The following is a 26,178-nucleotide window of genomic DNA, read 5'->3' on the forward strand; positions in this document are numbered from 1 at the left end:
AAAGGCGTGAAGGCAGGGGAGGTGGAGAGGCGGCGAGGCTGGGGCGTGGAAAGGCGTGGAGGCAGGGGAGGTGGAGAGGCGGCGAGGCTGGGGCGTGGAAAGGCGTGGAGGCAGGGGAGGTGGAGAGGCGGCGAGGCTGGGGAGGTGGAGAGGTGGCGAGGTGGAGATGCGGCGAGGTGGAGAGGCGGCTGGGGTGTGGAGAGGCGGCGTGGAGAGGCAGCGAGGCTGGGGAGGTGGAGAGGCGGCGAGGCTGGGGCGTGGAAAGGCGTGGAGGCAGGGGAGGTGGAGAGGCGGCGAGGCTGGGGCGTGGAAAGGCGTGGAGGCAGGGGAGGTGGAGAGGCGGCGAGGCTGGGGAGGTGGAGAGGCGGCGAGGTGGAGATGCGGCGAGGTGGAGAGGCGGCTGGGGTGTGGAGAGGCGGCGTGGAGAGGCAGCGAGGCTGGGGAGGTGGAGAGGCGGCTGGGGTGTGGAGGTGGAGAGGCGGCGAGGCTGGGGCGTGGAGAGGTGGCGAGGCTGGGGCGTGGAGAGGCGGCGAGGCTGGAATGTGGAGAGGCGGCGAGGCTGGGGCGTGGAGAGTCGGCGAGGCTGGGGCGTGGAGAGGCGGCGAGGCTGGGGCGTGGAGAGGCGGCGAGGCTGGGGCGTGGAGAGGCGGCGAGGCTGGAATGTGGAGAGGCGGCGAGGCTGGGGCGTGGAGAGTCGGCGAGGCTGGGGCGTGGAGAGGCGGCGAGGCTGGGGTGTGGAGAGGCGGCGAGGCTGGGGCGTGGAGGCGGCGAGGCTGGGGCGTGGAGAGGCGGCGAGGCTGGGGCGTGGAGAGTCGGCGAGGCTGGAATGTGGAGAGGCGGCGAGGCTGGGGCGTGGAGAGTCGGCGAGGCTGGGGCGTGGAGAGGAAGCGAGACTGGGGCGTGGAGAGGCGGCGAGGCTGGGGAGGTAGGAGGCGACGAGGCTGGGGAGGTGGAGAGGCGGCGAGGCCGGGGCGTGGAGAGGCGGCAGGAACAGAGGAAGGACACTAGGGGAGGTCAGGAAGAGTTCACTAATATACCATCATATTGCTTTGGGTCCGTGATGAGAGGTCGCAGATCCCACAGTGCTGACCGAAGCCTTCCCAGGGGCTCGTCCTTCAGTGCTGGATCCTCTCTCTCACGCCCTGCGGCAACAGAGAAGAAGCCACGAGGCGCAATCAGTGGCAGAATAATCTACCAACACATCATAACCCTCTATATACAGAGATGTGACTCTGCTCTCTATATACAGAGATGTGACTCTGCTCTCTATATACAGAGATGTGACTCTGCTCTCTATATACAGAGATGTGACTCTGCTCCGCAGGCAAAACTACAACTAAACCACTATTGCCTCTTCAAAGGAGGCAAATGGTTTGTGCTGTATTTAAAGTCGAAGAAGAAAAATGAATAAGGCATTAATAAATACATTAATACAGGAAAAGCCATGGAAATATAGTCTGCGACCCCTTAGCTTGGACCTCCATGTCTGAAGAGCGGCTCAGTGAGTGACCTTGCTCTGTATTCAACGTGTGACATGAAGGTTATGAGCAGCGTGCTGCCCGGTTCCTGGTTTAGTCCGTGCCGGGCGGCCGGTACACCGTGGCGGATGAAGCTCACCTTCCTGCTTCCGATGCTTCTCCTGCTCACAGGCCGCCAGATACACGCTGAACATGTTCCCGGGGATCTTATCCGCCCTGCGGCAAAACACAGATTCTACATAAATATTGAAGCCAGAAGCTTCCCAGAATCCTCCTCTGCAGCTCGTTTCTGCTTCTCCGGCTCCTGAGCGGCTTCTGCGTGAGTTTGGGAAATGTATTAACCTGGCGTTTGTCGCCGGCAGCCCTGCGGAGGCCGGTGGCGCTGCCCAGTGTGACACGCTGGTTAAAGGGCGGGCTGATTTCCTGCTGGAGATCTGAGCAGCCAGGAAATGTTTGGAATGAGGAGCATACACCCACCCCCCCAAAACCTGGGTGTGTATAGATCAGTCCCCAAGGGCCACCAAGAGGCCAGGTATTATGGATATCTCTGCTTCAGCCCAGGTAGCTCAGTGTGCTGAAGCAGGGATATCCCTAATAACTGACCTGTTAGTGGCCCTTGAGGACTGGACTTGGCCGCCCCTGGTATATAGATCATTGAGCTCCATGCTCATTAAATGTATGAGCAAATATAGATAACAAGGTTTAGGCTTTGGGCAGCAAAAAAGGGGTAACGTGACTGTTCCCAGTGCCCGGGTTGGGGCCTAGATTAAACATGTGGATGAACTCACTCAGAGCCAGCAGCAGAGGAGAGAGAAGCCGAGATCCTGTTCCAACCAACGCCTCTCCCCATTGCCCCCCACTCCCCTCACCTCTTCAAGGAGTCGACGAGCCGCATGTGCGAGTCCGGAGCAGCCGGCAGCTGAAAGGCAGAGAAAGGAGCTGAGAGATCCAGCCAGCTTTAACCCTCTCACAATCCCTATTCCTGGCCTCGGAAGTCAGCATCAGATTAAACCGTAGGAAGCCGCTGTCTCTGCATCTCCCAGAATTCACTTCTGTCTGCGTAACTGGGTCACCTGCTCGGGGACAAAGGCCCTTTCTATGTCTGCGTCAGGTTAACACACGATATACCTGTTGGGCTAAAAGTGCCTCGGTCTCTATATTACCCTGCAGGAGGGTGGGCAGACGCGTGGGGCCTTACTCTATACAGTGCGATAGCGCGGATCCGGTGATACCCACGGAGAATAAGTCCCCTGGTGTCTCAGAATTCCACGGTCATTACTTGCTGACACGCGTATGACATCCATAACAAGCGCCATCTTTGGAAAGAGATGTTGAGGGCGTCTGACGCAATGATCGTTTAGCTGCCCTCGCATGCACATACTAACCACGCGGGGGGCAAGCAGGGCAGGAAGGAAGCGGGATGTAAAATATGGCCGCCGGAAGATGCTGCAAAAGAAAAAGGGGAACGAGAGAGCCGGTGAGATCCGGAACCGAAGCGATATTACAGACTTCTCACGCGGCGGGGGCAGTATGGACGCACATTGCGCAGGGTGGGACGAGTTAGTCAGAGGCCCCTAACTTGATGTGATAGAGCAAGGGTGCTCAACTCCAACAGGTCAGGCTTTCAGGATATCCCAGCTTCAGCACAGGTGGCTCAGTTGAAGACTGAGCCTCTGCTTGAGCCACCTGTGCTGAAGCAGGGACTAATTGAGCCACCTGTGCTGAAGCAGGGATATCCTGAAAACCTGACCTATTGGGGGGCTGTAGGAGTTGAGCACCCCTGTGATAGAAGCAGCATGTGTTGTATGTATTGTAATTTTTATAGCTTTTCCAAGTTTGCGTTCCTTAACTTTACACAACTATTAACCATATCTTGAATTATAATTAAGGATTCCGGTTTTTGGTGGTTATTTATTTATTTTCCGGTGTTTTCATTTTATTTGACAAAAATCTGTTTATTAGGGTTAACAACGGAAACAATTGACGCACATTTGAATTCGGGGTTTATCTGGGCACTTTGGTTAGTTTCCATGCCCCCTTAGGGCAGCCTTTGTATCTTATTTGTGGCGAGGTTGCTACAATAAGTCGAACTCAATTATAAACGATGCTTTATTGACGATTTTTAATAGATTTTTACTAGGGGTACAAGCCGACCCGTGTTGTTTTTTTTCCCGGTTAAAACCTACAACCGTTTTGAAAAAGGATTTTGAGGCCTGGAAGGAAGATTTCAAGGAAATAACGGAATTAGATGTAATACCTACTGGTTTAGATAGAACTAGAAAACTTATCATATCAGAAACGTGGAGAGAGATGCAACTAAAACTGACACACAGGGCATATTGTTACATAGTTACATAGTAGATGAGGTTGAAAAAAGACATAGGTCCATCAAGTTCAACCTATGCTAAATTTAGACAACAGATACTTTATCCTATATCTATACTTACTTATTGATCCAGAGGAAGGCAAACAAAAAACCCCATTAAGGGGAAAAATTAATTCCTTCCTGACTCCAAGAATTGGCAATCGGATTAATCCCTGGATCAACATCCTTCCCATGTATACTTATTTGGTATATCCCTGTATACCTTTCCCATCTAAAAAGATGTCCAACCTTTTTTTGAACAAATCTATTTATTGTATCTGCCATCACAGTCTCCATGGGTAATGAATTCCACATTTTAACTGCCCTTACTGTAAGGAACCCTTTCCTTTGTTGCTGGTGAAATTTCCTTTCCTCCAACCTAAAGGGATGGCCCGAGTCCTTTGTACTGCCCGTGGGATGAATAGTTCTTTTGAATTGTGCCATCAACATAAATTACAAGGAGACAGACAAATCCAGGAACAGATAGATGTCCAACGTGCCAACAACCTATAGCAGACCTGAAAACACTGCGTATGGGACTGCCCCGAGATTGCGAACTTCTGGGACCAAGTGCTGGATTATATACAGCGGGATGTTAAAATAACTGCGGCTAAAGAACCAGTTTCATTGATATTTGGTAACTTAGAGGAATGGAAGATCATAAATACCGGGGTGAGAACACCTACATTCGGAGAAATGACATTATCGGCGGCCAGTAAAACCATAATGTTACAATGGATAAAGGATATACCCCCTAACATGGAGAGGCTAAACAAATATTTAGCGCAATTATTCATGTTAAATAAAATGGGAAGCCGAAACCAATAAGGAGCTAAAGACGGAAACACCATTTAAAAAATGGGATCGCTTTATTGAGATGTTACCAGGCAGGGACAAAGAGGATGTGATGCGGGCGTGGGACCAGGCGTCATGGTATTTACTAAGAAGTCTGATCTGTGAGAGGCCAAGAAGGTGATGAAAGGGGGAAAGAATAAAACATCTAAGGCTGTGTCCACGCCACCGCTGAGCGCGCTTGGCGAGTTTACTTCAGTGAATGTAAATCTGCACAGCCACGCTCACGTGGCGCAGGCGTGCTTGTATGCTTTCCCAAGCTCGGCGCTTGGGGAGACAAAGAAAATTGATTTTGAAGTGTGTTCAGCAGCAGTAAATGCACACAGCCACACACACTACACACAGAAATAGCCCCGATCCACGCTCCCCCCCTCCCCCCCGCCAGCACTTGCAAAAATTTTGCAGGACTGCCTGCGCTCATGCTTGGAGAGTTGGTGACGTCACCGTTCTCAAGCATGAGCGCGCTCAGCGGCAGCGGGGCCGCAGCCTAAGGCTTGTTATAGTTAGTTAGATGAGAGTAGGACCTATTGCAAATAAACTATAAAATGAACTGTGGGTAAGGGGGGCAAGAGGTACAGGGGGAAATACAAACCCATGATGCAATGCAGATAGGACTGACTCGATATAAAATGTCGTTTAGCTTTTTGTTTGTCATTGTCTAAAGTTTATGTCATTTTAATATATTATTTACTGGTTTAATGTACTGTTAAATGTAAAGGAATATTGTAATCACTGTAAACTGGTATTTTGTGGTCTTGTTGAAATGTGTTTTGTTGTTATGGAAAACGTAATAAACATTTTCAACGATAAAAAAAAAAACCTGAAACCGGAATCCCTAATTATGACACAAAAACATGGTAGAAAAGATGTTACATGACTAAGTTCTTTCACTTTACATGTTCCTGAGTGGGACTGTGGCGTGTATGGAATACGCCTTCGGGATGCTGGACAAGGCCCGGTCCATACAGGTGCAGCCTGGACCGGACAACTTCGCGGCATATTGTATAAGCGGCCCGGGAACTGCGACATTACCTCGCTTCCATTACGCTGGCCGGTATCTTGCCGGTGTTCTCAAAGATCCGGACCGCTTTCTCCACGTCTTGTCGCGCCTGAGACTGCGGCTGCAGAGGTAAGAGACAAACGCCGTAGTGCGTCACCGGGCCCTGCGGGGCGCCGGGGCGAGGTCTCGGACCTGCTCTCGCCCGGGAGAGATTTCTAGATCTCTTTAATACGTGGTACACCAGGCGTGGTACACAAAGCGTGGGCGCAACTCCAGTCCTCAAGGGCCACCACCAGGTTTTCAGGATATCCCAGCTTCAGCACAGGTGGCTCAATCAGTGGCTCAGTCTGCGACTGAGCCACTGATTGAGCCATCTGTGCTGAAGCAGGGATATCCTGAAAACCTGGTGGTGGCCCTTGAGGGCTGGAGTTGGCCGCCCCCCGGACTAACACTGTTTCTCACTGTGCCTTGCAGATAAAAGATACACAAACCCTGCAGAAGTGGCCAGGGCAGAGGCCCCATGCGGGTGCTATTCCGGGCAGCTGTCTAACCTGACACACAAACTAATAGCGGATATAATGCACAGGTACACAAGAGGCAGACAGCAGGGTGACGCAAACCCAGAACTGAACCTTATCTGTTCCCGCTGACAGGTCCTCATACAGTCCCATGTCCTCAATGGAAACCTGCAGACAGAACCAGGAGGCAAATGGATCAGAACCAGGATAATTATCCTCCCAAAGACAGGCGGGAGTCAGAGGCGCCCGCCCGGCTATCTGACAGCACAGTGCCGGGGGGGGGGGTCTTTACCTTCATGTCCGACAGGCGAGTTTTGGCCAGGGTGATGTAATCCATCAGGAGGGGGCGGTACTTTGTGGGCACGAATGGCGGGAACAGGATGTGTACCTAGGGGAGAAGTCGCACAAGGAAGTGAAGGGGCGGTAATCACGAGGCCACGGGGACACGTCCTGAGTCAGAAGGAGATCAGGAGAAACCAAACTCCACCAAAAGTATCCCGTGTCCCGGACACTTTTGTACAGGATACATGGATGCGTGGTTTATCCGTGTCCCGGACACGTTTGTACAGGATACATGGATGTGTGGTTTATCCGTGTCCCTGACACGTTTGTACAGGATACATGGATGCATGGTTTATCCAGGTCCCTGACACATTTGTACAGGATATGTGGATACATGGTTTATCCGTGTCCCGGACACGTTTGTACAGGATACATGGATGCGTGGTGTATCCGTGTCCCGGACACGTTTGTACAGGATACATGGATGCATGGTTTATCCGTGTCCCTGACACATTTGTACAGGATATGTGGATGCATGGTTTATCCGTGTCCCGGACACGTTTGTACAGGATACGGTGGATGCACGGTTTATCTGTGTCCCTGACACGTTTGTACAGGATACGTGGATGCATGGTTTCCACAGAAAGGGAGAAAGGGAATAACCTCTGCTTTGCCTTTGAAGCCTAAAACTGCTGGTTACTGTTACAAGGCAAACTAAACACCTGGAAGCATCGCACTGTATGCACTTCATACATTATGGGCTCATAGATGGGAAAGGGACGGTAGGTAAGGGCCTGTCTGGTTCCTGAACGCGCGTATTCTCACCTTTAGATACTGAGGGGCTTCGAATGGCACCAGATCCGCAAGGAACTTCAACAAGAAGACCAAAGACTTCTTGCTGGTGTTCTGGTAAGCGCCGGCAGCACCAAAGGTACACTGGGAAACCAGAGAGAGGGGTTTCAGGCGACTGCTTTCCTGCCGTGGCAAAGTCAGAGGACAAACTATCCCAGATTGTCCTTTCTGAGTGCTCCCTCCTGCAATGTCGGGGGCTGGTCTGGTAACAGGAACTGTCTTACCTTGAACCACTCTGTGTACGGCACAAATGCGGCAGGGCCCTCCAGCGCAGCTTGCCGAGCGATCAGAAAGGCAGTGATCAGGCACTCCAGCTCATAGCGCTCAAAGGCTTGTGTCAGAAGGCGGCTCAGGAGATCTGAAGCAGCACGAGGACAGCACGGATAAGGAAGACATGCCATTAATCGCTACGAGGAACAGAATGAAGGAACAGCTTCCCGGGCTCAGGGAAGTCTTCTCACTGTACGCTGCAACGTTCTTTGAGCCATAACAGTGGGGTGAATTATCTGATGGTCATACCACTACTAAGTGCACAAACAAGACTAAGATAGAAGACTACTGGCTCAGCGAGTGATGACACGGACTGATAACGACACAGAGTGTGAATCAGAGGAACCTGGTTCAATTCCCGGTGTCAGCTCCTTGTGACCTTGGGTAAGGTTACTTTATCCCCCCTGTGCCTCAGGCACCAAAATCATAGATCGTAAGCTCTACGGGGCAGGGACTGTCTGTAATATTCCTATGTACCGCACGCTATACGGCGATCGTGACGTACTTTGAGTCCCATTGGGAGAAAAGCGCGATGTGAAATACAGTTATTAAAGTGAATATTACAGTAAGAAGATTCAGACACTATATGATCTGTAATTACAGAGGTGTGAAAGTGAATGTCTTAAAGGCGAGTGTGAACATTTCCTGCAGTGCACTCCCACTGCAGTCAGACGATCAGCGATCGCCACTTCAGAGGTGGGAGGGCCATGTTCCTCGCTTCATTTTCAGCGCCCGTGGATATCCCCCCCCCATTAATCACCACCTCACCTTTCACCAGCTGCTGGGCCTCGGACTGACAGATGACCAGGCAGGACACACAGGTCAGAACATGACGCCAGTTCACCTCCTGGGTCTCCAGGACCAGCTGTAAGTGAGCGGCCAGCTTCTCTGCGCTGAAGGCGACAAATAACTGCACAGGAAAAAGAACAGAGAGACAGGGGGCGATGGCTGTATCTGTGACGGTAGGGGGTAGCCAGGCTATCAAATAAAGGTTTAAGCCTGTTTGGTTACCCCTGATCTGTATTAAGGGTTCAAGAAGAGTCAGCTCTTGGACCCAGTGTTGTATATGCATGACCTGTAATCGTGCGGTAATAAAGTATTTTATGTGTTTTTACCTTTCCAGGAGTGCCAGCAAGCAGGGATTGCTGTGGTATGAGTTTCAGGGGGGGGTGGGGGGTTTGCGGGGAAAGTGTTGTCAGAGTTGCTGGTTCCCCTAAAAATGTACCTAGGAATCCTGGCTGCATGTACACACATGGTCTCGGGAATCTCTCCCCTTGAAAACCCTGAACCAGTCAAGGGTTCCCTAGGTTAATAGGGAGACCCAGTTAATGCCATGGTCACCCAGAACCTACATAGGGGCTCATGGGTTGGTTCCCTGCTTCAGCGCAGACCAGAAAAGTAAAAGGGCCATAGGGATGTGAAGTGTCCCTGTAACAGTGAAGGGGTCCCTAGGTTAATTGGAATACCCAGATCACCCAGAACAGGTCTAGGGGTTCTGAGAGCTCCAACGATACATCTAAGGTTGTGAGGGGATTCTTAGAATCCATACTAAGTCTATGCAACGGTGTGCGGGGAATATTGCTGGGGAAAAGTGGGGTGCAGCTTTATATTCTATTTCCCATACCAGGAAGACTTAGGATTGTTAAAGTGTATATTTTATTAACAAAGTGTTGTAAGTACATGTATGCTTTATGTGCCGAAAAATGAGGCAATGGCCTTGTCTCCCCTGACAGGATCGTACGGGAAAGCACAAAGGGAAACGCTAATTACGCCAAGTCTGACGTACGGGAACGCAGAAAGGGAAACTCTAATTACGCCAAGTCTGACGTACGGGAACACAGAAAGGGAAACGCTAATTACGCCAATCTGACATACGGGAACGCAGAAAGGGAAACGCTAATTACGCCAAGTCTGACGTACGGGAACGCAGAAAGGGGAATCTTATACTTACAAACTAGTCTGTGAAGGAAAAAAGCACCAAAGAGCAGAATGTGAAGGGGAAGCCATACAGAGGCAACTACAAATCTTTGTTGCAACGCAGAGATGACGGACTCATCACATTATGATTTACATTTTGGTTTTGTCTTAATCTAAAGTTTCTGCAAGTTGAATATATTATTTACTGCTTTCATGTACCCTTATCGGTAAATGAATATCGGAATTATTGTGCACCGGTATTTGTTATCTCTGTGAAATGTTTTGTGTTCTGGAAAACGTAATAAAGATTTTCGACGATAAAAGAGAGCAGAATGACATTTGCAGGATAGCAGGGAGCGTTCCCCCCCCCCCGTTACCCGTCTCCCCCTCACTCACCTTGCGGTATAAATCCGTGAGCAGGATAGCAGAGAGCGTTTCCCCCCCCGTACCTGTCTCCCCCTCACTCACCTTGCGGTATAAATCCGTGAGTAGGCGGCAGGGAGCATTTCCCCCCCGTACCTGTCTCCCCCTCACTCACCGTGCGGAATAAATCCGTGAGCAGGATAGCAGGGAACGTTCCCCCCCGTACCCGTCTCCCCCTCACTCACCTTGCGGTATAAATCCGTGAGCAGGCGGCAGGTTTTCACAAAGCTCCAGTTCCTCTGCAATCGGATGGCGTCAGACACTAGAAGGGGTTAAAGTAGTAGCCAGGCTGTGAATGTGTAACCAAAGGAAAAGGAACGCCGACCATTTCCACAAAGGACAGATTCAGTGCAGGCCTCTGCTACAAAAAGCGTATGCTGTGTGTTATACATTGTATTCACACACAGAACAGGTAGCACTACGGCAAGTCTGCAGTACCAAACTACTGCCCTGCCAAGTCCTACATTTATATACAGATCTGACACCGCACACTGAGCACAAAACCATCTATTCCTCGTCAGCATAAACGAGCAATTAAATTAAACAGGGCTGCAAACCTTCCAATGCACCCCTGTCCTGCCCCCCGTTTGTACAGAGCACAGGTGGATGGGCAGCACGGGTACATCCTTGTTACCTTTCAGCTGCGGTCTGTACGTGAGAGTTGTGGTCAGTGTGTGGACAAAGAAGCTCTCCAGTGATTCTGGGGTCACACGGGCTCGGTACCTGGAAACCTCGAAGACAATTAGCCTGCAGAGAAAGAGGAGCCAACCTAATCACAGACGGACCTGCAGTGAAGAACCCACACTGCGTACGCCTCTGCTACATGTGATACCGAACATTCAAATTCTGTGCAAGAAGGAGAGAGGGGGGGGGGGCGGGAGGAGAGAGAGAGAGGGGGGGGGGGGGGCGGGAAGAGAGAGGGGGGGGAAGTGAGAGAGAGGGGGAAGAGAGAGAGAGGGGGGGGAAGAGAGAGAGGGGGCGGAAAGAGAGAGGGGGGGAAAGAGAGAAGGTGGGAGGGGGAAGAGAGAGGGTGGGAGGGGGAAGAGAGAGGGTGGGAGGGGGAAGAGAGAGGGGGGGGAGAGAGAGAGTGGGGGGGGAAGAGAGAAGGTGGGGGGGGAAGAGAGAGGGTGGGGGGGGAATTGAGAGGGTGGGGGGGGGAAGAGAAAAGAGGGTGAGGGGAGAGAGGTGGGGAGGGGAGAGAGAGAGTGGGGGAGAGATGGTGGAGAGGGGGGGGAAGTGAGAGAGAGGGGGGGGAAGAGAGAGAGGGGGCGGAAAGAGAGAGGGGGGGGAAAGAGAGAGAGGGGGGGGAAAGAGAGAGAGAGAGAGACACAGAGACAGAGACAGGAGAGAGAGGAGAGGAGAGACAGACATTGAAGTGGTTCATGATAGGGAAAGATATGAGATGACGGCGGGGCAAATACACAGAAAGTTTCCTACCAGTGTCGCTCGTGTCGCGGCTTGCACGCCTGTTCACATGTCTCTTCAGAGACGGCACTGAGAAACCCTGCGACAGAGCACAACACTCCCTGTGATAACCACACCCAAATAACAACCCTGACCAAAAGCTCAGCGATATTTCTAAAAAAAAATAATCTCCCCGAGGAACCTCAAGTGCAAAGAGCCTAGAACCTAAAGAGCCTAGAACCTAGAGAGCCTAGAACAAGAATATAACCTTCAGATTCTCAGCAGCCGCTTTTCTTGTCATTTGATTTAGATAAAGGTTTTTAGACTTTTGTGACTGCATCAATTGTTCTGATAAAATGTAAGGCTCACTGATCTGTTAAATGGTATACAAACTCCCGAGTGCCTCATTGCATTCACGTCAGGGATGATCAGACCCTATAAATGACTACTTGACCTTTTAATATCTTAAGAAGTGAGAGCATTAAACAATTCCCCTCTGCTTTCTAGTTCTGCCCACTGACAGACCAACATTACTGTCCTGTATGTTGTATAACCACCGACTGTCCCAGTCACCGTGACACACTTACACGAGAGCATTTTATCCAGGACAGACAGCGTGATCTGAAAGAGGAAGAAATTCCGTTTTTCATCAAACTCCCCTTACGCCTGCAACTGAGAGATGGGACGAACGGAGCAGAACGTACCTCTGCGATTCTGGGCTGCTCCGACATCCTCCCGGGATCTGAAGACTGTCGGAATCCACTTCTGATCAGCACGGTCAGGAAATCTGCAGTGAAGCAAAGGCTCGTTACTAAACACATTGTAACTGCAATAGATCCAGACAATGGCAGAGGCAACAGCCATGATGCTCGTTCTGAATTCGCCACTCGTGTGATGTATGCTAAGGGGGAGCCTCACTGGGATCCCTCTGCTCGTGTGTAGGAGATGTGCACAGAGGGCAAAACACCGGAGACGTTTTTACGTGAAATAAACTAAGGCCGGGTCCATAGAAGGACAGGCCGCGCTGAGCCGTGCGGACGCTCAGCGCTGAGCCCCTGCATCCTCAATGAGGATGCCTTGAGGGGGCTCACACGAGCGTCCGCAGGCGTGCTGAGGCTTTGGAATTTTCAGCCGAGCGCCAAGCTGTTTTTCAGCGCGCTGTCGGCTGAAAACATCCAATCAGCCTGAAGCAGCGTCAACGTCACGGCGCCGTGACGTCGGCGCCGTGACGTTGACGTCAGTGCGTCGCGGGCGATTGGCCCAGCGACGTCACTGCCCCGCCTCCAACCACCTCCCCCCCGGCTCCCTTCGCGCACGCTGGCTCGCCTGCAAGTCCGTGGAATCGCGCTGACTTAAGCAGGCGAGCCTCAGCGTTAGCGCGCCTCCGCTCTCCTGAAGCCTCTATGGCCCGGGCCTAAGGCTTTATTAGCCAGCAGCTTTAAAAAGAAAACAGCTTCATATCTGCAAACAAAGTTAGAGCAGAAAATAACAACCAGGCCTAACCCCATGCAGGGGACTGACTAACGTTCAGCAGTCCCTAGCTGAGGGCTGGAAGGTTAGGCCTCTCACCAGCCTTTGACACAAGTCCAAAGAGAGGTACCTGTAGGCGGGGTGTTCTCCATGTCAGTCCAGGGTTTGTGGTGGTGTCTGTGGGGTGATCCCTCTGGCGAGTTCCAGGACCGATGCTGCCTGGAACAGAGAGTCTCCCTTCCCCTGGGATCTCTCTGGCAGCACAGACCCTCTCTGTGCTAGAGATCCCCTGCAGTCTGTGCAGCAGGCTTTATTTTGGAAGCCTTGTAGGTGGGAGAAAGGCCCTGTTACATCGTGACATACCTGAGATAATCTGTTCAGGAAGCTGGGGGACCGCCGAGGAATTCTCCATGTGCTGACACAGTGAACACATCTCTCTGCAGAACCAGCCCGCAGCAGAGCCCGGATCTGTACAGCTGACAACACAGAATGGGCTATCACTTCTATTTTACTCATGTCCTCAAACACAGAACCGGACCAGCTTTGTACTATCCTCAGCCACACTGTACTTACACAACTCTTCCATTAATATAAGGTCACGGTGGGCACCTGCAGTGCAAGCTTATTAAACCCTCGCCGTACGCGCACAATGGAACAGGTTCACACATACAGCTCAGATACAGCGCAGGCAGCCACTGGTTCCGTGTGTGACCAGGTGGATAAGAGGCAGTGCACGCTTCCCCCTGGCGCTCACTTCCCCTGTCACATTGGGGCTCGGTGACACCTTGTCAGGATTACCTCTCAAGCAGCTCCTGCAGTCCCACGATGCCCTCATTGTGCAGGTGCCACACAGCTTCCAACACCAGGGGGCACTGCAGGGGGACAACGTGAATGAAAGCACAGGGCGTACTCTCTAACTACACAAGTGCTTTCCAACCCTTTTTGAAGTGAAACTTCTTTAGCGGCGTGAATGTAGTTGATTGGAGACGGAAGTCAGTGGTGGCGGAAGTGACATCACTCCTGGCGGAAGAGGCCGTCAGTGTTGCCAGCTTCCACCAAGAGGAGTCACCGCTGGACGAACGGACACACACGGACGCACACGGGGGACACACACACACACGGGGGGGGGGGACACGCACACGGACGCACACACACACACAGGGACACCTCTCACTCTCCCCTCAAGATCCGAGCGCCGTGCCCCCGCAACTCCGCCGGGGGGAGGAGAGAGGGAGAGGGGCTGCTCCGGTCTGGTAACGGGGAAGGGGTTGAGCGCGCCGCTTCCCACACAGCACTGCGTCCCCGCATGCAGCACAGCCAGAGGGAGGGGGGGGGAGAAGAGCGCTGAGCGCACCGTTGCTCAGATGGAGGGAGGGGGGACAGTGTTGAGCGAGCCGTGTCCCCGTAGATCGTAGGGAGAGAGCTGAACGCTCCGTGTTGCCATAGCACTGAGGGAGGGGGAGAGCGCTGAGCGGTCCGTATCCCCGTAGCTCTGACAGAGCTCGGGGGGGGGAGCACTGAGCACGGTGTCCTTGGAGGGGGAGGGAGCGCATGGAGAGCCTGCAGGACATGCTGAGAGAACTCTCCACCCCCGTGCCACACACACACACAAACAGTGATACACACACACACACTGACTGACGCGCGAACACACACATTGACGCACGCACACACGAGGAATTCACATTTACTTTAAATATAGAAGTACAAATAGCTAAAACTCGCGTTCTAAGTCAAACTTCTTTGCGTTTTGGCACTGAAATTGTGTTTTGATTTTTAATTAAAAACATCGCCATCACAAATACAATTTCTGTGACAAGACAGTGACAAAAGACAAAGAAGTTTCACTTAAAATGCGCGTGCTCGGCACACACACTTTTTTTTGGTTAAAGAACCATACAATTATATTGTGAGATTCTGCGAAACCCCAACCCTCTCTAATAGCGCGTCTGAGATCAGATGCATTGTAAGGAACCCCAACCCTCTCTAATAGCGCGTCTGAGATCAGATGCATTGTAAGGAACCCCAACCCTCTCTAATAGCGTGTCTGAGATCAGATGCATTGTAAGGAACCCCAACCTTCTCTAATAGTGTGTCGGAGATCAGATACATTGTAAGGAACCCCAACCTTCCCTAATAGTGTGTCTGAGATCAGATGCATTGTAAGGAACCCCAACCTTCTCTAATAGTGTGTCTGAGATCAGATGCATTGGAAGGTACCCCAACCCTCTCTAATATTGCACCCTACAATTATGCCTGTACATTTCAATGCCATATTTATGAATAAGGCATTGAAAGCCGTTATTAGGTTCCACCATTTCCACCTGCCAAACCTTAGGGTCCTGTGACCCCCTCGCTGTTTCCGCTCCCCTTACAGGGGAGTCAGTCTGAGCACTGCAGGTGTGCAGTGTCCCCCCTCTGTCTTACCTGCGCTTTCCAGATCTCCTTGGAGAAAACCGAACGGCAGAAGCAATTCTCCACCAGCAATCCCTTCAATGTCTTCAGCAAACAGGACAACTTGTCCTACAATGGACCATAAAAGGTTGGATGTCCGTGTTAAGTGAGAGCAACCATGAAAATGTACAGGGACAAATGGGCATTCTGTTCCAGGCACTGAAACTGCAGATTGCGAGATCTTTGGTGCAAGGACTCACTAATATATAATAACTTTATTTCATACAGCGCTTTTCTCCCAATGGGACTCACAATTACAGTATAGCGCGCGGTACGCAGCACATAAGAATGCTACACACAGCCCCTGCCCCGTAGAGCTTACAATCTATGTTTTTGGTGCCTGAGGCACAGGGAGATAAAGTGACTTGCCCAAGGTCACAAGGAGACAACACCGGGAACTGAACCAGATCCCCCTGCCTCACACTCAGTGCCACAACTTCTGCTAAACCACTGCATATGTTTGTTTGTTTTTATATATAATTTTATACTACTAGTGACACTGATTTATCGGATCCCCAGAATAATGCTACCACTAGTGAACCTTTTTTAGGCCACACTACTGCAGGCCAGAAAAAAACCCCATTACCTTACTCAGACACCCGAGACCGACCAGAAGGGGTGGGTGGAAATCAAAGATTCCTGCCACGCTCAACCAAGAACAAGGCAGGGAGGGGCACAGTGATGAAAGGACGAAAACAGTGATCCACAATATCTCCTCACACACTTTGACACCAGCTGAGACCTCATTACTTAATAGGGGTCTTTCATATGTCCCTACTTATATGCAAAGGTCCTTTGATTGGGAAGTGGATTTGTTTAAATTGAATAGACGACTCAGATTGAAAGACGTTTTTAGTCGGATGGACACAAGGGTGGTTAACACAAATCCAACTTCGGACACAGGTTCAACATACAAATTCAAATCTACCAGTACCTTTGATCCCCAAGTGGTGAATCATAGTATTTCTACCTCCATGGGTTTATTAGAAAATGAAACAAGGAAAGCGATCAAATGTCAAAAGACTCGTTTTTACAACTTAACTAGAGAAGAACAAGGTGCTTTGAAATCACTCAGGCAGAACAAAGACATCATTATAAAAACTGCTGACAAGGGGGGTGCTATAGTGGTGATGTCATACACACAGTACTGTAATGAAATTGTTGCTCAATTGAGCAATGCTAGTCATTATAAGAAATTACAACATGACCCAACCACCATCTAGAAAAAAGAAGTAGATTCAATCATTCTAATGGCTAAGAATAACGGTTGGATCTCCGATGACATTGCTAAATTTCTTACGCAGGATGTTCCGGTTATGCCGGTTTTGTAGACACTACCCAAAATACATAAATCCTTAATATCACCACCTGGGAGACCAATTATTTCAGCACTTGGCTCCCTGTGTCACTCCCTATCACAGTATGTAGATTTTTTCCTGCAGCCGTTGGTACAGAAGATGACCTCTTACACTCAAGATACAACGGACTTCATCAACCAATTGGCGCAGATTGAGTATGACTTGACGAATGTTATACTAGTCACTTTAGACGTCTCTAGTCTATATACTAACATTCAGCATCAACACGGAATTGATGTCATCAGGAATCAGCTTGGGAAAAACCCAATGTCGATGGGACCGCCTGCAGAATTTCTTGTGGGTCTGATTGAACCGATTCTCCACAAAAAAAAATACAAGTTTGAGAGGTCTTATTATTTACAACTAATGGGTACGGCGATGGGGTCGAATATGGCCCCATCGTACGCAAATCTATTTATGGATGCCTATGAGCATACTCACCTCCTTAATAATGCACCACACTCTGATTGTATGTTGCACTATAAGCGATACATAGATGACATATTCATGCTTTGGGGAGGAGCTGAACGGGATCTTTCAGAGTTTTTAACATATATTAATGGTATACCATCAACCATTCGATTCACAGAAAGCCATAGCACATCAGAAATTACATTCTTGGACATGATCGTGTTCATAGCTGATGGCAAGCTTGGAACAAGGGTTTTTCCCAAACCCACGGATAGGAATACCCTATTGGACGCCAGGAGTCACCATCCACCTACATTGAAAAAGGGTCTGCCCTATTCGCAGATGCTGAGGGCAGTACGCATCCCTGGTGATCCAACTGAATTAGATGCTGCTTGGGATGAGATGGCGGAGCGGTTCAGACAACATGGGTATGATAATGCTGAAATACAACGGGCCCTTACTAAGGCTAGAAACTCTACTCGAGAGGAACTCCTATTGCCGGCTTCCGGCCAGCAGGACATTGACCGCTTCCATGTGGTTTCTGCCTATAGCACATCCTCAAGGCTAATACAGAATAGTATTAGAAACAACTGGCACATTCTGACGAATGATCGAAAAATTGGCAAATATTTTTCAGCGCCACCCCTTTTTTTGTTACAAGAGAGGGAGGAGCCTGGAGGATTCACTAATGATGGCTGATCCTGTGGATAAATACACCGCAGGCGTAACATGGCTAAATAAAACAACAGGCGCATACAAATGTAAAGGATGCGTCAATTGCCAATATCTTCTTTTGGGGAAAACCTTTGCCCATCCACATAGTGGCATTCCTAGCAAGATAACGAATTTCATGAATGGTGAATCCCGCTTTGTGGTGTACAGGCATACCCCGGTTTAAGGACACTCACTTTAAGTACACTCGCGAGTAAGAACATATCGCTCAATAGGCAAACGGCAGCTCACGCATGCGCCTGTCAGCACGTCCAGAACAGCAATACCGGCTCCCTACCTGTACCGAAGCTGTGCGCAAGCGGGGAGACTATAGAGCCTGTTACACATGCGTTATTTACATCAGTTATGCACGTATATGACGATTGCAGTACAGTACATGCATCAAAAGTGGGAAAATGGTAGTGCCTCACTTTAAGTACATTTTCACTTTACATACATGCTTCGGTCCCATTGCGTACGTTAATGCGGGGTATGCCTGTGTTACATACATGCTCCAGTCCCATTGCGTACGTTAATGCGGGGTATGCCTGTATATCATCAGATGTCCATGTGGATTGTATTACGTGGGCAAGACGTCAAGAATGCTGAAGGGGCGCATTGCTATGCATAGATGGTCCATTGGGAAGGCTTTATTGGAGACATCAATTCATGATGCAAAGAAACATTTACCAGTGGCCAGGCATTTTAAGAATCTACAACATGGCTGGGAGACATTCCGGTGCATGCTGATAGCACAGGCACACGTTCCAAATAGAGGTGGCAACAGGAACAAGATATTATTACAGGTGGAAGCTAAATTTATATCGACTTTGAACACCCTGACCCCAAAGGGTCTTAATGAAGATCTTAATTTGGGCTTGATCTTAATCCTGTAGTTTGCAAGGAGACATATACTGTGGCTCCCCTCATTTACAATAGTTGTCTCCTTCATTCACGTGGTGCTGGATGCATGATCTTGTGGTTGTATCCTTGTCTGCTTTGTATATCATTCACTCTAGTTTTGGGTATAATAATATAACTTTTTGGTATATGCATGTTTCCACCTCATGGGTGGGCTGCTGTTTTTATATTCCTATCCGTGTTTGGATATATGATCCCTTTTGTTTCCTCACACTCCATCCCTCACATGTAATAGTTTTTACTTGTATTTTGGAGAAGCTGATACCACCTTGAATGTTCAGGGGAGATAGGCATGTACCTCTTGTTACCTGTGTGTCATTACACAACAGTGGGTATACAAGGGTTAATTAAAATGTATAGTTTATATTCTTATGCCTTGGTATCCCATAGAGTACAGTGGTGGTGTTATGAGTCTCCTTAGTTACACTGTTATTGCTGCACCTAACGAGCATCAGAGAATTATTAATCCTTAAGCCAGGATGTAGAATGGCTTGTATAGCCTTATATCAGCCTCTACTATGATTTTGTTTGGGGCCAATTGCGCATGACGGGTGGTGGAGCAATGAGGACGCTGCCAAGTTGCAGGATAGAGGTAGGGCTCTTTACATCTTAGCCCTCCCCCTAAAATGGCGATCCCGCAGTAATATTGTTTGCTCCACTCTTGGTGATTATACCGTAATTTAGTCTCTAGCTGCGGCTGGGGCAATTGCGCATGTGCTAAGTAGTCACTGTGGCAACAGGGACGCCGCAGACATGTTGGTAGAGGTAGGGCTGGGACACTTCAGTCCTCTTCCAACATGGCGGCTCCACGGGTATGCAGCTGGCTCCGATTTTCGCGGGGTTTGCACTAACAGGTAATTGTACACAGGTGTTTTGTCTACTTAGTATGGATATATATATATCTTTGTCTGTCAGTTTGTCTGCACACTCCCTTGATAAAGGTTCCATTTTGGGACCGAAACGTCGGATTGGGCATCTATGCTATATGCCTGAATACATTTTTTGGGGATTATCTTTTTGGAGTGCTGTCTTTATTTACCTGCCGCAAGAAAGGTAATATTACACATATATATTATATATATATATATTCCCTGAGGAAGGTCCTTAGAGGACCGAAATGTTGGTTTGTCTCTGTGTTCATTTTGTATTGCCTAATACATTGTTTTTCTTTATACCCGAGAGTACTGTTTCTTTGCTCTCACTTTGGTGATAGCAGCTGTTACATGTATTGTGATTATGAACCACCTTGAACTTTGCCTATTTTGTTTGGAGTGCCATCTGTTCTGGTTTATTATATATATATATATATATATATATATATATATATATATATATATATATATATATATATAGAATTTTGATGCTCCATTGTCTCAATTGAATAGAAAGCCCTGTGTGTGCTTGGGGTGTCACTCACACACAAAGCACACTCATATTACTTGTGACGATTTCTTCTGTACTCACCCTCTGCTCCTCACTCAGCACCGCTCCTCCAGTGCTGTCCTGGCAAATCTGCTGAATGTTAGAGACCGTGGCCCTGGCTGTCAGGATACCGGCTGGTAACCCCAAACGCAAGGCCTGATCCCGCAGTGCGGAGCCTGAAAGTGGAGGGAGAGGGTGGTCAGAACGGAATCTGTCCCACGGCGGGAGAGGAGCTGCGGGAACGAGTAACCGGGCAGGAGAGGAGCTGCGGGAACGAGTAACCGGGCAGGAGAGGAGCCGCGGGAACGAGTAACCGGGCAGGAGAGGAGCCGCGGGAACGAGTAACCGGACAGGAGAGGAGCCGCGGGAACGAGTAACCGGGCAGGAGAGGAGCCGCGGGAACAAGTAACCGGACAGGAGAGGAGCCGCAGGAACGAGTAACCGGGCAGGAGAGGAGCCGCGGGAACGAGTAACCGGGCAGGAGAGGAGCCGCGGGAACGAGTAACCGGGCAGGAGAGGATCCGCGGGAACGAGTAACCGGGCAGGAGAGGAGCCGCGGGAACGAGTAACCGGGCAGGAGAGGAGCTGCGGGAACGAGTAACCGGGCAGGAGAGGAGCTGCGGGAACGAGTAACCGGGCAGGAGAGGAGCCGCGGGAACGAGTAACCGGGCAGGATAGGAGCTGCGGGAACGAGTAACCGGGCAGGAGAGGAGCTGCGGGAACGAGTAACCGGGCAGGAGAGGAGCTGCGGGAACGAGTAACCGGGCAGGAGAGGAGCCGCGGGAACGAGTAACCGGGCAGGAGAGGAGCCGCGGGAACGAGTAACCGGGCAGGAGAGGAGCCGCGGGAACGAGTAACCGGGCAAGAGAGGAGCCGCGGGAACGAGTAACCGGGCAGGAGAGGAGCCGCGGGAACGAGTAACCGGGCAGGAGAGGAGCCGCGGGAACGAGTAACCGGGCAGGAGAGGAGCCGCGGGAAAGAGTAACCGGGCAGGAGAGGAGCCGCGGGAACGAGTAACCGGGCAGGAGAGGAGCCGCGGGAACGAGTAACCGGGCAGGAGAGGAGCCGCGGGAACGAGTAACCGGGCAGGAGAGGAGCCGCGGGAACGAGTAACCGGGCAGGAGAGGAGCCGCGGGAACGAGTAACCGGGCAGGAGAGGAGCCGCGGGAACGAGTAACCGGGCAGGAGAGGAGCCGCGGGAACGAGTAACCGGGCAGGAGAGGAGCGTGGATGCAGAAGATAATTTGACACTTTGTTATCCCCCAAATGTTTTTGTTTTGCACTTTCCACAAATTTCTTATCTACCCTGTAGATCAGAAGTGGCCAACTCCAGTCGTCAAGGGCCACCAACAGGTCAGGTTTTAAAGGATATGCCTGGTTCAATCAGTGGCTCCGTAAACGACTGCATCACCTGTGCTGAAGCAGGGATATCCTGAAAACCTGACCTGTTGGTCGCCCTTGAGGACTGGAGTTGGCCAGCTCTGCAGAAGATGTTCCCAGGCTGGGGTCTCAATTCCTGCTCAGGTTTGCATATATGTACAAAAACCAGTGTGAAGCCCAGAAAACCAGCCCGACTCACCTATAAATGACTCTGTGTGCACAGCCTGAGAATTGCTGGAGTCGGAGGTCTCACTGATACACAATGTCTTCTTATACGGAGGCGCATCCACCTAGCAAGAGACAGTCAGACTGCAGGATCTGCATCGGCCTATTCACAAGCTTCAATTCATAGTCCTGTATATATTGCAGTAACATTCCGCCCTATATACAAGGTAACTACCCGAGCGGAACACACGCTGCTATTCCATCAGCACGGTGACAGTGACCCAACGGGCACAGTTGTAGCCCCTACCCCAATAGTGTGGCTGACACAGAGGTACCTTCCATGTTATATATCCCACCTCTGTATGGTTTAATCTATTCATGTTGTAACTGCACTCAAAAGCCCCACCGTAAGTGTATATAACCGTCACATTCATCTTTCATCACAACTTAAAACTACATTTTAATGAGTCGAATTAAAAACAAAGTATGTAAACACATCTAAGAAATGATTCAGAGCCGGGTGCTTGCGATAGCCAGCACTATATAGTGACTGAATATAGGGTATGTAGATACCTTAGTCACAGGATAGTAGTACCACCAGTCTTACCAGAATGAATATAAATATATTGTTGTGGTAATAAAGCCGGTGTACATATAAATCAAGCAAATCAAAAAGGCAACCTTACCACTCAATTTCAAATAATCTCCATATTAATTACCAGATGGTCAAAGCCGGCTCCCCACGGGTTGTAGAAATCAAAATGACTAGTAATAAATTGTGCCCCTCCCTCCTTCTCTCTCATCACTTTCCTTTAATATCTTACGATGTCCCCAATTATTTCCGCCTCTCTCTCCTCCAGCGTTCTTGCTCTCTCCTCCCGTTGCAACTGACTTCCTCTTTCTTTCTTCATCTGCTTTCTGTCTAAACGTTATAGCTAGCTAGTGTCCCCTTAGTATGCCGGCAAAAGTTTCCCATGTCTAGGTTTCATGGTCTTGGAGCTCCTCTAGGCCTCGTCCCCAGTGATCGTGACCGCAACGGCGTGTGCGGCGCAAACAAAGAGACGTCCCTGCATGGTGGCCGGCCCCAGTCCGTGCGCGCGCATGCGCAAAGCGCGATCACAATTTGGAAAGTCAAGAAATGTGACTTTTGGCGCGGCGGCCGAGCGCTGGCCAGGTCACGGCGGCGGTTCAGCCACGCCTCCCCGACACGAGTGATTTGAAGTCCTCAGATCGCTCGGGTGAAGGCCACGAGCGCCTCCAGCCACTCCGCGCTCGCTCACCGGGGCCGTATGGGCCCTGGCAGAGACAGACAGACACTCTCTTTTATTATTATAGATGCTACCAAAATGCAGTTGGGGTTAAATAAAGCCCTCAGCATTGAATTCTGCAATGAAATGTTGCACGGACTCCCAGGGCTTCCAGTGTATCTCTGTGTAGCAGGCTATTGTAGTGCTAGAATGATGCACTTCCCAAAATGATGTTGAAAGGAGCCTCAGTAGAACCTCAGTGGTACTGGGTTATTAAACCCTATACCATTGATGTCCACAAATACAGTTCCCAGTACTGATAGACTCCTGTAACCAGATAAATAGTAGTAGCTAATTAAACCCGAGTCTGTATACAGTAAGGTAGTGCGAGAGGGGCAGAGTCGGCAGTATAGACGGAAGAATGGTGCAAGCAGGCGGTTTTTCCCCCCTTTAATATGCGCATAAATACAATCCACACAATGATCAGTAATTAGCTTAGTTGCCGATCGATCCGTTCTCCTGTGATCAATCGGCGAAGATTCGGCTCGGGGGTTCACTAAATTACAGTGCAGCAAAAGAGGACCAAAGATGGAAAGTTCTGTGGGGAAGATCATGTGACCAGGCAGTCACTAGATACAATTGGTGCACTGCTAGAGAGGGCAGAGCTCAAAAAGGGGTGTGCCAGAGCCTGTTTCAGAAGAGGAAGGGGATGTGACTTTGTAAATGGTTGCTATAGAAACAAAAAATGCTTGTTACTTTATAATACATTAAAAAGAGTTTATTTTTTATTTTTAAATGCTACAAGTTTTTTCTCGTAGTACAGAACTGATTTTTTTTTTTAAACCACACACATAGGAGAACTCCTCTTTACACTATCCATTCTAGACATAGAGTAATTAAAGTAAATATAACATAATAAGGTAGCTGTTTATACAAGTAAAAGCGCTCTCTGTTGGTAATCAAACCAGTTGGAGACGCCAGATGCCCTGCTGGCTGCGATTAAAGTGGCGCCGGGCGCCGCAAACACAAATGTGTGTTCCTCAATGAGGCTGCACATAGTGCGCACAAGCGCGAATTTCTGAAATACAATTCAAATCGTTTTTTTCGCGCGATTGCCACGTTACAGCTGCGTCACGTGAGCGGTTCAGCCAATGAGAAGCCGTGTCACGTGAGCGGTTCAGCCAATGAGGGTGAGCCAGCCGCGTGACGCGCCCCCTACGCCTCCCGATCGCTTCCAGCTATGTGCGTGCGCGTCACAGAGACCTATTGCCTTTTATAAATGAGCAGTTATGTGTGGAGGTTTGTGCACGTCGCTCCAGTGTTAGTAAGAGGTGTTCTGGCTGCATGTTTAAAGCCCTCTGACCTCGGAGAGAAAGCCACTGGGATCCTGGTGGCAGCTCAGCAGGTAGAGAGTGGCCTCCTGCAGCTTCGTGGTACTGCCTTCGGATTTCCTCTCCGGCCGCTTGGCTCTGCCACCTGGACAGTGAATACCGGAGTGATTCACATACACAGCAGCGAGGAAGGAAAGAGATGAATAAGTTATAATAGAAGAGTTGCACAGGAAAACATTATCAGCTCCCCCTAAGAGCTCACACTCTATTGGTAACAGTGACTTTTCCCAGGGTGAAGGAGACTACACTAGGTCTCTAACGTCAAAAACAGTAATGTTACATAGTAGACATATGTACATCTAGTTTAACCTATCTACCACTAGGCTTTTCCTGTTCACTTATGTTTCGATGTCCCTACAATGCAGTCACCATTTTTTGATGCGCCATTGTGCCAGCGACACATTGTCACCTTGTACGAATATTTGGCAGCAGGACTGAGACATGCAACAATCAAGATGCATTTTTTGGGTACTCGTGCTGCCTCACCCACTGGGTGTCACAAGTTATTGAGCCTATGTCACACTTTGCAGGGAAGGGAAAAAACGCCTCCTGTGCCCGTGTCACTCATACGCTGCAGTCAACGCAACGCGTGAAAGAAATACTGGTACTTGTTGTTTTGCAGATTAGGATAAATCTTATTAGAAGAACAGTTTATTATAGAGCAATAAGATATGTATCACCACAGATTAGGTCATGGCATAGGAAGTACTGTACATAATGACACATGCACATAACTCGACTCCTCTCTCACATTTGCCCCTCACATTCAAAACATTTCTAAAACCTGTCGCTTTTTCCTCCGCAATATAACAAAGATACGCCCTTTCCTCTGTTGCTCGACTGCTAAAACTCTGACTCAGGCCCTCATTCTCTCCCGTCTTGATTACTGTAACCTCCTGCTGTCCGGCCTTCCTGCCTCTCACCTGTCTCCCCTACAATCTATCCTTAACGCTGCTGCCAGAATCACTCTACTCTTTCCTAGATCTGTCTCAGCATCTCCCCTCATGAAATCCCTCTCCTGGCTTCCGATCAAATCCCGCATCTCACACTCCATTCTTCTCCTCACTTTTAAAGCTTTACACTCTTCTGCTCCTCCTTACATCTCAGCCCTAATTTCTCGTTATGCACCATCCAGACTCTTGCGTTCTTCTCAAGGATGTCTTCTTTCTACCCCCTTTGTATCTAAAGCCCTCTCCCGCCTTAAACCTTTTTCATTGACTGCCCCTCACCTCTGGAATGCCCTTCCCCTCAGTACCCGACTAGCACCCTCTCTATCCACCTTTAAGACCCACCTTAAGACACACTTGCTTAAAGAAGCATATGAATAGGACTGTGGCTATTCTGAACACATGGCACATAAAGCTTGGCCCCCTGCAGATGCACTTACCAGAACTCCCTCCTACTGTCTCTGTACGTTCTCCCTACCTACCAATTAGACTGTAAGCTCCTCGGAGCAGGGACTCCTCTTCCTTAATGTCTAAAGCACTTATTCCCATGATCTGTTATTTATATTATCTGTTATTTATTGGATTACCACATGTATTACTGCTGTGAAGCGCTATGTACATTAATGGCGCTATATAAATAAAGACATACAATACAATACATAACATGGGTCACTAGGAAAGCAGGCTCCTGGTCGGAGGAGCTTACAATCTACTGGGACAAAAGGATCCATTAGGAGCTCAGGATTGAGGTGTCATATATATTATACAGGGAAGTACCCAGCAGTTCTGACAGGCTCCTCTTCTGCCCTCCGCCAGTGGCTGAGTCTGACACCGTGGACATCACTCCGGGGACAGAACCCGTCTCAGCCCGCGCTCAGAACATGCTCTCCACACAATATTTACTTCCGCCACACATTATTTACTTCCGCCACACATTATT

The 26,178-nt window shown here is 49.7% G+C and overlaps 1 protein-coding gene across 4 annotated transcripts in view; it reads right to left on the reverse strand.

Moving 5' to 3' along the window:
- FANCA (FA complementation group A) overlaps window positions 1–26,166 on the reverse strand; it is a 42,799-nt gene extending 16,633 nt beyond the window's left edge. For all 4 annotated transcript variants that reach the window (XM_075576837.1, XM_075576836.1, XM_075576835.1 and 1 more), the window contains exons 1-22: window positions 26,016–26,166; window positions 24,264–24,376; window positions 21,688–21,778; window positions 20,151–20,284; window positions 15,259–15,354; window positions 13,630–13,703; window positions 13,195–13,307; window positions 12,066–12,148; window positions 11,949–11,982; window positions 11,395–11,461; window positions 10,592–10,704; window positions 10,143–10,219; window positions 8,386–8,527; window positions 7,572–7,705; window positions 7,321–7,431; window positions 6,506–6,601; window positions 6,328–6,381; window positions 5,728–5,816; window positions 2,864–2,924; window positions 2,348–2,397; window positions 1,618–1,694; window positions 1,038–1,142 (exon numbers count right to left, since the gene is read on the reverse strand). In XM_075576837.1, the coding sequence (XP_075432952.1) occupies window positions 1,038–1,142; window positions 1,618–1,694; window positions 2,348–2,397; window positions 2,864–2,924; window positions 5,728–5,816; window positions 6,328–6,381; window positions 6,506–6,601; window positions 7,321–7,431; window positions 7,572–7,705; window positions 8,386–8,527; window positions 10,143–10,219; window positions 10,592–10,704; window positions 11,395–11,461; window positions 11,949–11,982; window positions 12,066–12,148; window positions 13,195–13,307; window positions 13,630–13,703; window positions 15,259–15,354; window positions 20,151–20,284; window positions 21,688–21,778; window positions 24,264–24,376; window positions 26,016–26,079 (1,978 nt within the window). In that variant the 5' untranslated portion in view covers window positions 26,080–26,166. The remainder of the gene's footprint in view (window positions 1–1,037; window positions 1,143–1,617; window positions 1,695–2,347; window positions 2,398–2,863; window positions 2,925–5,727; window positions 5,817–6,327; window positions 6,382–6,505; window positions 6,602–7,320; window positions 7,432–7,571; window positions 7,706–8,385; window positions 8,528–10,142; window positions 10,220–10,591; window positions 10,705–11,394; window positions 11,462–11,948; window positions 11,983–12,065; window positions 12,149–13,194; window positions 13,308–13,629; window positions 13,704–15,258; window positions 15,355–20,150; window positions 20,285–21,687; window positions 21,779–24,263; window positions 24,377–26,015) is intronic.
- Between the last annotated feature and the right edge of the window lie 12 nt (window positions 26,167–26,178).

The sequence above is a fragment of the Ascaphus truei genome, chromosome 19, assembly GCF_040206685.1.
Source record: "Ascaphus truei isolate aAscTru1 chromosome 19, aAscTru1.hap1, whole genome shotgun sequence".
NCBI lineage: Eukaryota > Metazoa > Chordata > Amphibia > Anura > Ascaphidae > Ascaphus > Ascaphus truei.